Raw genomic sequence first — 11,059 nt, 5'->3', positions numbered from 1 at the left:
TCTTGCCTGCCCCGCCCCACTGTAGCCACACCCTGCCTGTCATTCTTGACACAGCAGTGGCTGGAGACGTGCCCCCCAAGAGCCTTGTGGGCAGACAGATGGACTAAGCCATTTATATATAGAATGTACCGATGCCACGTGATGTGATATTTCACAAGACAAAGATATTTATGGCCCTTTTTTTGCACTAAGAATGTAAGAGTTTAAATGGTAATTATATTCTTTTTTTTACCGTTTACCTCCCGACTTGGTGCTGCTCGCTGTTGGCAGAGTAGCTCTAGCTGGGGCTGCCTGGATCCAGACTGTCATGGCAAGGAGATAACTAGCGGTTACCTGGGGGAGCAGAGCCGGGCAAAGTTGTGCAACGGAGCTACTGGGGCTAAAATAGGAGTGAATGCAATGGCAGGCTGCATGGAGCCAGGTGCATTCCCCCCATAGCACTCACAGGGGTTCCTGCCTGCCAGAACTGCACTGCACCCAGGCAGTGCCTCCAGCCTGCCGGTGCCCAGAACCCTGGGCAATGCTTCCCTCCCGTCCACCCCCCTGGGTTCCAGCATGCTGCTTGGCAACAACCTGCAGCAGCAGCTCTCCCAGCCCAGGGTGTGGTAGATGGGCGTGCTGTGCAAGATTGCACCTGAGGCATCCACCTGCGGGCTGAGCACTCTGTGCTAGGAGCCCCGGCACTGGGCAAGCCCTCAGCCAAGCGAGTGCAGCGTGGCACTGGCCCGGCTGCTGGCAGCATCCAGATGGAGAATGCGTGTGGAAACCCTGGTGGGTGCTCTTGGAGGGAGTCCTGGCTCTGTGCAACCCTGCAGCACTTGATGGCAGCCCTGCCACTGTGCTTGCTCCTGTTTTGAGTCTTGTCAACTCCACCACACAACGTTGCCCAGCTCTGCTCCCCCAGGTAACTGGTAGTTACCTCCCTCCCTCCCGCAGCAGCTGTGTGATGCTGCAGCCCAGATCCGTGCCATCTCCCAGGCAGTTCCTGCTAGGGCTGGTCCCCCAACAGCGGGCTGCACCAAGCCCGAGAACCCCAGCGGACCCTACCACCCTGTGCTGGTGCCGCTGCCTGCCTGCTCCCACACACTTACCACGTAGAGCCTGCTGTGGCCATGGGTTTCAGTCTCGGCTGGCCGCAGAACTCGCCAGGATCCCACATATCACCCTTGGCCCCGGCTTCCCTTGCCATCTTGCCTCTCTGTCACGGGACCATGTAACCAATATAATTAGAAGAGGTATTTTTTTAAACGATAGTTACATCCCCATTTTGCACTTAAAGTTCATGTATTAAATGCAGATGGTATCCATAATTACTTGTTTGAAATTATGGCTGTTTGGCATCATGTCCTTCAAGGTTTTAGAGCTGATGGCTTTCATCCTCTCATAGTTTATTTTGATTTATGGATTGGAAGAGAGCTTTGAATGGATTAGTTGAATAAACTAAAATGAAAGCAGTATTGTTTTTGAAACTTAAGATTTCCAATATCAAGAGTTATTTTAGCAAACCATACCTGACAAGAGTCAATAACCTTCTCTAGGTTATGGTTTGAGTTTCTTTAAAATGGCCACAGGAATTATGTACTGTGTAAACATTTAAATGAAGTAAAAATAGTCAAAGGTAGGTTACAGCTTGCTTATGTTTTCATGACTTCACATTTTATTTTAAACCTGTTCTATTTTTAGAAAAAGGTATTTAAATTAAATTAAAAAAAGAATGCACTTGGGAAGAACCCCGGTATTTTGAAGTGTTCGTGGAATGCATGTTTCTTAGGCAGGCAAGGCTCTTTGGGTAGATGTGATATCTTTTATCCGACCAACTGAGTAGCTGGAAAGAAGTTCTTTGGAAGCTTTTGGGCACAAACGCCCCTTTTCAGGCATAGGGGGTCTTTGCTGTGTCTCGGACGGCCAGGGCCGACTCGAGTTACGCTCGTACGTCAGGGCGGGCTGGTGAATGGAGAGGCAGACACAACTTATTGGTTGCAAAAAACTTTACTCACGCCGCTTGCAATCACGACGCAGGTGGTCCGGTCGTCTGAACAACCACACGAGTTGTTCTAGCTGGCGGGGCCCAAGCCAGTTAATCCGTCCGCAATTCGAAGCCGGCGGGGAAAGGGGTACGTCGGGGGTGCGCTCGGCGACAGGAAGAAAGATCGATAGGGGATCAGTCTATCGATCGGCAATTTGCATCCGAATAGCGGGAACTCTTTGCACCGTGCATTTCTGTGCTGCAAAGAAGAAATGCATCCTGCAAAGGAAACTGCAAATTGGCGGGAACTCTCCTGCACGCAGGCTCTTAATTGCAGCAGAACACTCTGCCGTGCAAAGGAGCTCTCATGTGGCCAGGAAATTCCATAGTGCCGAGGCACCAAAAAATCACTGGGTTGTGACATGCTGTTCTGAGATCTCCAGGGAATGAAAGAAGCTACAAGTGTGACAAGAGGTCAGTGAGAATGTAAATAGGTGGAAATTAGGAAAACGATAGGTAGAGAAGGGAGGGTAGGAGGCAATCCCTCTATAATTTCCGCAGAGGGACCTGTGAAAGGCTTACCTGTTTACACTAGGGGTTTTTGAGGCCGTTACCAATAGCCAATATTTAAGGAGGCATATTGGTTGATACTAATCTGATATCTGATACACTGCCTGCAACAGGTAAGTCTGGTGTGGTAAGAGAAGGGGTGGGTGGAGGGGGAAGGGAAGGGGCATAGGGGGGCAAATCAAGGCCCCGCTGTGAGGGAGGGAGGGCTAGGGCAGGGGCAAGCCCTGCCTAGTTGGGGAGGGCCAGCCAGGGACTACCCACAAGTTGTCTGGGGGGCACGGCATGGAGCAGGGCTTGACTGGGGGGCGTGGAGGGAGGCGGAGGTGGCTCCCACCACCACATGCAGCTTGTCCGCAGGCTCCTGCCGCTGCTGCTGTCACTTGTCCGGGAGGGCACAGGGGTGCGTGTGCCCCTGGATGTGTGCTGAGCAGGGCAGCTTGGGGTCAGGGCTGTTCCCCATGGAGCCTGGGCTGCCCAGGTGGGGCACAGGGTGGGCGGTGGTGCTGTTGGGAGTGGAGAGCTATGATGAGGTTATGGCGAAGATTGGGGTGGCTCCAGCACACACACCCCACCCCCCGCCGCCGCCTCCTAGTGGCGCTGCCTCATGCCCCGCCTGGCCCAGGCTCTGCTGGGAACCCTGCACAGATCCGCAACCCGTTCCTGGTGGAGCCTGGGCTGGGTAGGGTGTGGGGTGGGATTTCCGGGAGGGGGCTGCAGCCACCCCAAAATTTGCTGTAGCCCCCTACTCCCACTGGCGCTGCCACCTGCCCTGCGTCTGGCCCAGCCCAGGCTCTGCTGGGAACAGGCCTGTCCCCAGCCTGCCCAGTGCGTATCCAGGGGCACATGCCCCCTGGTGTCATCCCAGACGAGTGACAGCAGCAGCGGTGGGAGCCGGCGGACGAGTTGCATGTGGTGGCAGGAGCCACCTCCCCCTCCCCAGTGAGCCCGGGACAAGCCCTGCTCCATCCTGCATCCCTGGACAAGCTGAGGCTTTGTCCCCTGGCCGCCCCGCCTGGGCAGCACTTGCTCCAGTCCCTGCCTCCGGAGATCCCTCCTTCACATCAGGGCCTTGATCTGCCTCCCCCACCCTCCCTGCCATGCTCCTTCCCTTCCTTTCCCCACTTTTCCCCCATACTTACCGGCTGGAGGCAGCTCTCCGTGCTGCAGGCTGTCTCTTCAGTGCCTATGCGCTGTGCTGTGGCTGTGCCCGTGCCCAGCATGGACATTTATTGGCCAATTAAGGCCGATATAGATCATTTTCCTTATATCGATACTGATCCGATATCAGACTGATGTATCAGTGTACCTCTAGTTTGCATATAGGCTTTTAAGGAAACAAGGGGGTTGCTGGAGGCTGTTAATGAGAGAAATGAGTTCTTGTGGGGCTTATAAATGGGTTAACAGCTATTTTTTATGTTAACTTGTCAAAGGTGTCTAGACTACTGGGCTATCTGATAAGGAAACGTCTCATCCGGTTCCTTAGGTGCAGATGGCAAAGAGAAAACTGTTCCCCCATCAAAGAACGGGTGCAGATTTTCTGTGAGCAGCAGACTACAATGTTAAGTTACCATCAGATGAATGCCTTCTTTAAGATGCCAAATTTTCCATAATAAAGCATTGTCTTTCCATTGCTTATTTCTGTATTTGCTTTCTACTTGAAAATTAATAACTGGCCAGAATGACTAAGTATAGCAAAAACTTTTTTTTTTTTAATCTGTTTATCAGTCTTGAATTGTGAGAACTTCTGGGGAGTTCTGAGCCTCATCTGTTGGATTCGTCACATTTCTGACACCTGTTTCATATTTTATTTTTCAGCTGTAGTCTGACCATTTCTTCCAGTGATGATGAAGAATTTGAAATGTGTGAGTATAGACTGGGTAGAATTCTTGCTGGCTGTATGAACAAGTAAAGGAAGGTATATTGTTCCTAGCTATGGAAATATATTTTCTAAACTTTTGGAAGCTTTTTTTCCCTTTAAATACAGTAAGTTAGGCTTTGCAACAAGAACATCATTCTCCCCTCTCTCCCCCCCCCCCCCAATCATACTGAAGATGCACATGCATCTTGGGCACTGAGTTGGGAGACTTTCTGCTTAGGCGTACCTATCTGAATATGCATCACTCCCTGTGGTCTATACAAGGGGTGTGAAAGCATGGTATACACTTCCTGCCTTGAAGTTCCACTCAGCTGCATTTTGGTATGAGGGAGCATTTTTTGTTGTCCTTAAGACTTAATATTTCTGCCTTGAAATCTGCTTTTTAATTCTGTATAGCTAGTGGTTTGTTTTCTGGCACTATTGCCTATTGGCAGTCTTTTATGAGTTGGGAAATCTACAAGTTCAGCAAACTTTCTCTTGGAAAAAGCCATCTTTTATCTAAGATGGCCTTTTATGAACTGCCAGGCTTTAAGTATTGTCCTTCTTCTAACAAGACCATCCCCCAGAACAGGCACTGCAAATGCCGCCTTTGCCTGAGTGAATTCTGTTTTAGGGAAGTGTTCAATTAGCAAATCATTCAACTCCTTGATCCCAAAAGACTGGGAGGTGAGGCTCCAGGTTTACTTTCTTAAAGCTGCGGAGCTTGGAATGCAAGACCTCCCTGAATGGCCTGGTTAGTCCAAGAGCTCCCTGCTTCAAGGATGTCTTCCAGTGAGATCTAAAATAAGGTGAACCTTCAAAGGGAGTTCCAAACTGAGGGTTCTTCCAAGAATTGTGTTCCCTGCTGCTCTGTATATCTTGGAGCTGTTGCAGCCCCAAGTGGCCTCTAAAAAATCTCAAAGGTACTTCCCTACTACAAACTTATGCTGTCCCCATATGCATGTTCTGCATCCTACCCTCCATACCCTCTTCCTAAGAGTCCTATGATTCTTGCAATTCTATGATTAAGAACAAACTGATGGCAGGTAGCATTTACCACCCTTTAATGCCCTCCATGCAAAACTAAAGGAGATGGGTGCATCTGTGTTGTATGGGTATTGCTAGGCAAAGAGCCCCTTAGCATGGGTGTACAAGGCATGTGTACCCATAATCTAATGTGCATGGGGACAACTTCTCCAAGTTTCCAGTTATGATATCTGAGCAGTTGTTTTTCAGGTTTTATGACAGAACAAGCATTGAAAGATAATGGAGAGAGAGGAGTCAAACATTTCCTACTCTCAACAGCTACTATTTTGAATTAAGACATTGAATAAAATTTGTGTTTTAGGGATCCTGTATGCTATTTATAATTTAAAAGTAACATGGGTTCAGTCCTTGTATATACTCCTTGCACAGAATAGGATTCTTTTAGAAAGTTAAGCTCTCTAATGTAATTACAATGTTCTGATTTAGTTTTATCTAGAATGAAGACTCCAAAATCCCTGGCCCATCAAGTCCCAAAGAAGCAAAATGACAGGTAGATGTTAAATTATATAATTTTCTACATGGCTAAGGAAAAAATGTATTAATGGGACATTTTGGTTGCCATGTATAAGTTCGCGGTGTTGGTTTTTTAAATTTTATTTTGAATGTGGAAAACTGAATTGGAGCCTCTCTTCTGTACATAGGGCAGTATTGTGGTTAGGAGCTTTGAGAGCACTCGCATCATGAGCTCATTCATGGAGATATATTAGTTCAGTTACTTCTCTCTACCTCTTTTCGTCCTTCGTTGATGAGATAGGTCTAATGAGATACTCATCCCCAACTTGCTGATTTTGTTGCACTTTAAAATATGCAAATATAAGCATGAAAAATGTGGAGGCAGCCATGGTGACAAGCATTGCAATAGATAACTGGTAAGTTTTACCTAGGCTAGGACAAGAATAGCGGCTATCATCCTGTTTCTGGTTATAGCGTCCTTTGTCTCATTTTATTTTTACAGTTTGAGTGACTTCATTGTTGACTCCAGGGAGGACTTTTTCACAGATTTTAAAAGAAAAGAAGGTACAAGTAAGAAGGACAAATAACACTCCATCCACAGAGGGGATGACTGTTTAGCTGGGTAGAAAGAACAAATGCTCATTGTTCCAAGCTCATAATGCTTCTTAAAGAGATGGAAGTAAATTTGGAAATGTCTGGTTTCTCTTTAGGGCAGGGGTGTCAAAGAGTTGATGGGCTGGATCTGGCCTATGGAGCTCCATAATCAGAGGTTGCCCCTGGATCTGAGCCAGTCTGCATGCTGCTGGCCTGGCCTTATGTGCAGGATCTGGCACGCGTGCTGCATGTAGTGCCTGGTCCAGCTGGTCCAAGGTCTGCATTACACAGGACATCTGCCCCAGTGGCCCTGGGTCTGCACCACACCTAATGACTGCTCTGGGACTCTCGGCGCCTGGCCAGGCCAGCAGCGTGTGCGCTGCATACAGCACTCTTGCTAGCCAGTCCGGGACTGGACTGCATCCAGTGCCCACAGACGCTACACCACAGGTCCCAGATTGACTGGAGCAGGTGTCATGTGACATGCAGTTCCAGACCTGGGGGTGGGCCAGGGTGCCACTGGCACTGGAATCAGCACGGCGAGGTGGGGAGCGTGGTCTGTGGGCCTGATCCAACCCAACGGGACCAAATGGGTTTGACACCCCTGCTTTAAAGGTAATATACAGTGATATGATGTGTCAACTTCTCTTCCTTTCTGTTGGATTACTTCTCTCTCCTTCCTCAGCCTCTGCTTCCTGTTCCTACATTTAGTGTTGCTGTTTTTCTCCCTTCCAATTATGCCAGTTACAAAAATGGGCCGTCTATCTCTTAACCCTCTTCAATTCTGTTTGCTTTCAACTAAAAGGAAACCCGGCTGCCAAAGGCAAGCCTGCTCCCATTCCCTCCACTGCTCATTCAAATAGCTTATTTAAGAAATAGAACTGACATTAATATTATGTTAAAACAAAGTCTTAAACATACATAGCTGCAGAAACTTTTATCAAGAGTGCAGCTGTGATGGTGTTTGCTAGACCCTTGCAACTTCTCTCAGACTCATCATGCCCCTCTAGAGTCCGTGGATGTGTGTCTTTTGGCTATTTCTCAGTTGCATTGTTGCTAGATCACATGGACTTAAGTGGAAATGTGCATGGAAATCCTAAGATATTTCTCTGTGTAGGGTTCTCGTGTTTTCCAAAGCATCTGCCAGATGGATATTAAAACAAAAGCTGATGTCTTTGAAGCTAAATTAGTGGGTTGTTTATATTTATCTTTTAAATTGCAGCGCTGAAAGATGTTTGGGCTCGAGAGAAACCCGTGGCTAGAGGAAAGGAAAATGCTTGCTATAGGGAACAGCTGCGTTTGGAGTTTTTAAGTGACAGCGACACTGAAGATTCTGTTTTTATAAAAAGTACGTGGCGGGACCGCCACCAAAAGAGTGGCGAGAAGGGCTTGAAGAAGAACCTGAGACGCACAAAACAACCCCCTTCTCACATAGAAAAAGATCTTGCTTTTTCTAAATATAATCTGAGCCCATCTCTGGATGAGAAGGAGCAAGGTTGTGAAGGGGAGAGTACAGAGGACAAAATACAAACCTTAGTGTTGCAACAAAATGCGACGGTAGACTCAGACAGCTCAGAAGATGAATTTAAATCATTAATAGAGCGGATAAAAAAGCGAAGCACACCTCTGACTCCAAGTTTACCCATGAACAAAACCACAGTCTGTCAACCAGCTACCAAAGGTAGGAGAAATCCATTCTTTATTCTGTCTTAATCCTCTTAATTAAGCAAGTGTTGTCCAAATGGGCAGCAGGACTTCCTTATACTCTTCTTCATAAAGGTTTGTTATATGTAAATCACGCCTAAAGTCCTTTCAGACCTGTCTGAAACAAATGATACGCTTAACCGTTTCCTTTTTTGGCCCGTATTTGGCCTATAATATTTAACCTTCGGATCATGTAGTGTTCTGCTGCTTTGTAGTCAATCTCTTAATTCCTTATTCTTTGGTAGAAATGCCTAATATTTGGTTCATTTAGGTTCGTAATCTTTTTATGTATGCTTGTAGAACTGGAAAACTTCAGGTCTTCCTGTGAAAGCATACAGCAGGCTGTTCAGAGGGAGAGAATCCAGAGACACAACTCAGAATCTTTGCTGAAAGATGCTTCTTCCAGTTTAATGCCTTGTACGAGACTTCCTGAGATCCAGTCAGTTAATTGCATGCATCCATCCCTATCCGAGAAAAGGTAAACCTCTCTTTGTTCTTGTCACATGTTCAGAGAAAATAAAAAGCAGCTAAAAAAGAAGCTTGAATTCAATTCTGAGGCAAAGTACTGCTATTATGTTCTCACCAGTACTTCCTGTTTGTCATGCTCAGAAGAAACAGATAAAAAAAATTGTGCTTCCTTAATGCTTGCACTACTGTTTTGAAAAGCTTTTTCTTTCTGTACTCTAGTTTAAGGCTCTGAAATCTTTGATGTGTATAAGGTGGGACTTGTTTCCAACTAAAAGGAATGGACTTGTTTTGCAATTTGTAAGCTACTCTTAAAAACAGTGTATATAGTTTCAAATAGTTTATATTCATAAATACTGGTCATGTCCACATGAGACGTTTATTGCGCAGTAGACTAATTAGACTCCCTGTAGACACTGAGAGGCACCCCTATTAGGCTGGAGTAAACCAATATACTCTGCAGCAGGATAGTACTTGTAAACACAAGTGCTATCCGGGCGCAGAGTAAAAAACTCTCCAGCAGTGCACATGTAGATGCTAGAGGGCTGACTGGGGCACGAGGTTAACCCTGCACTGGCCTGGCTCGATGTGCTGTGATTCCTGGCACGCATGCAGACGTGTGCCCGGCAGCCTATTGCTGCGCATTAATGGGCACGTGTTGGCACGCCCACTGTGTACTTGTGGCATTATCATTGATGATAACATTGGGCATGTGCACAACCTTTGTACTAATGTAGGGATATGAGTACATTTTGCTATGAGGGCTGTCACTGACACGCTCAAAACATGCTCCTCTTCCATGGATGAGACTTTGGGCCTTTGCATCAGGAGTATGTGTACTTGAGATCAGAATCTTCCAAACAGTGGTGACTGAGCCACATCACACAATCTGTCCTCATGCCACCCCCAACTCATCCTCATGAAGGCTCAGAGCATTTGAAGGGTTTTTGGTTTAGAATCTCCCTATGCCTGAAGAAGGGTGCTTGTGCCCAAAAGCTTGAGAAGAAGTGTGGTCCAACTACTCAGTTGGTCTAATAAAAGATATTACATCTACCCAAAGAAGCTTGCCTGCAAGAACTTTTGTAGTATTTCAGGTCCTTCTCTGCCTGGGGCAACAAGACTGAATAAGCAGTGTTTGCTTTCTATCCTTTAAAGCAGGGGTATCAAACATACAGCCTGTAGAACCCTGCCATCCAGCCCTCAGTGCTGCCCCAGGGTCCCATCAGACCCCATGGAGCACACTGCGCTCCAGTGGTGTGGAGCTAGACCTCGGGCTGGATCAGGTCCATTGACCCGCTCCCCTTGGAGTCTCTGACTCCAAACCCCATCTCCAGGTCGGGGCCAGAGTTGGAACTACAGCAGCAATTTGCCCCCCTCCCTCTGTTTGTATTTGAATCGAAGATGAGGGGTCCCCGCCATATTGTATAAGGTAAGTAACCATTCCTTTCTAGAAAACTTACGTGACGGGTTAACTTTTTTGCTGCTATTTTTCTTGCAGATCAAATCTTTGTCCAGTGCCTGGCTGTTTCTTACAAGATCTCTCAAAACCAACATCTCAATATGTGAAGGATTTCAGGAGAAAAAAGGTGGTGTTGACAGAGGAACTCTACAGTCTTTATAACAGCACCATCTTTGAGCAAAAGGTAGTCATATACACACATTTCCATTACAGAACAAATAAAACCCATGGATTCTATGCTACTTCTAATTTTCTGTGTGAAATGATGGCTCTTTTCTTCTGGCTCCTTATCTCAAACTCAGCTGAAACTCAGTTTTCTGGCAAGTGTCTTATGTTTGAATGAGGTCAAAAGATAGATGGTTTTGTAAAGCAATTTCCTATAGCTGTAGTGCAGAGATTTTTCTAACTTGCCCAGCTCAGGTGATACTTAAGTCTTGAGAGTATCTTCCAGAACACAAGAAGTGGCATACTGGGTCACACCAATGGTCCATCTAGTCCAGTATCCTGCCTTTGACAGTGGCAGGACAGGATGCTTTAGAGGGAGACCTTTGAACTGGGTATGTGTAGAATGATCTATCCCCTGTTCATTACCCTCTCTGGCCTCCACCATCATTTGTTTGGAGATGCCAGAGGATACATCTGACAGACGTCATCAATAATTGGCGGTGTGATCCAGATAGGGGATCGTAGTATTAAAGGTGCATCAGTCCGATATCAGATCAGTACTGATATAAAGAAAACTGGCTGTATTGGATATTGGCCTGATGGGGCCCATAATTTGGGTGATAAACGCCTGTGCTGTGTGCAGGCTCAGCGCAGCACTCAGGCAGCCAGGAGCACCAGCCTTCAGTGGTCAGTCCATTGTGGTGGAAGGGGTTTGGGAGGGGCATATCAATGCCCCCCACGGTGAGGGAGGGGGCAGGGACAGACTGCGAGGGGGCGGGGG

The 11,059-nt window shown here is 47.0% G+C and overlaps 1 protein-coding gene across 4 annotated transcripts in view; it reads left to right on the top strand.

Moving 5' to 3' along the window:
• Positions 1 to 11,059, top strand: part of GCNA (germ cell nuclear acidic peptidase) — a 24,833-nt gene that overhangs the window by 4,969 nt on the left and 8,805 nt on the right. The window contains exons 1-7 of one of the 4 annotated variants that reach the window (XM_006024410.2): positions 3,435 to 4,398; positions 5,865 to 5,928; positions 6,080 to 6,307; positions 6,394 to 6,461; positions 7,708 to 8,166; positions 8,490 to 8,667; positions 10,153 to 10,297. In XM_006024410.2, coding sequence (XP_006024472.2) covers positions 6,258 to 6,307; positions 6,394 to 6,461; positions 7,708 to 8,166; positions 8,490 to 8,667; positions 10,153 to 10,297 — 900 coding nt within the window. In that variant the 5' untranslated portion in view covers positions 3,435 to 4,398; positions 5,865 to 5,928; positions 6,080 to 6,257. Of the gene's footprint in view, positions 1 to 3,434; positions 4,399 to 5,864; positions 5,929 to 6,079; positions 6,308 to 6,393; positions 6,462 to 7,707; positions 8,167 to 8,489; positions 8,668 to 10,152; positions 10,298 to 11,059 lie in introns of those variants that run through there. The other 3 variants (XM_025205075.1, XM_025205074.1, XM_025205076.1) reach the window with 3 other exon arrangements.

This window comes from Alligator sinensis, unplaced genomic scaffold (assembly GCF_000455745.1).
Source record: "Alligator sinensis unplaced genomic scaffold, ASM45574v1 scaffold1059_1, whole genome shotgun sequence".
NCBI lineage: Eukaryota > Metazoa > Chordata > Crocodylia > Alligatoridae > Alligator > Alligator sinensis.
The sequence above is the reverse complement of the archived record's forward strand: the minus strand, read 5'-3'. Positions and strand labels throughout refer to the sequence as shown.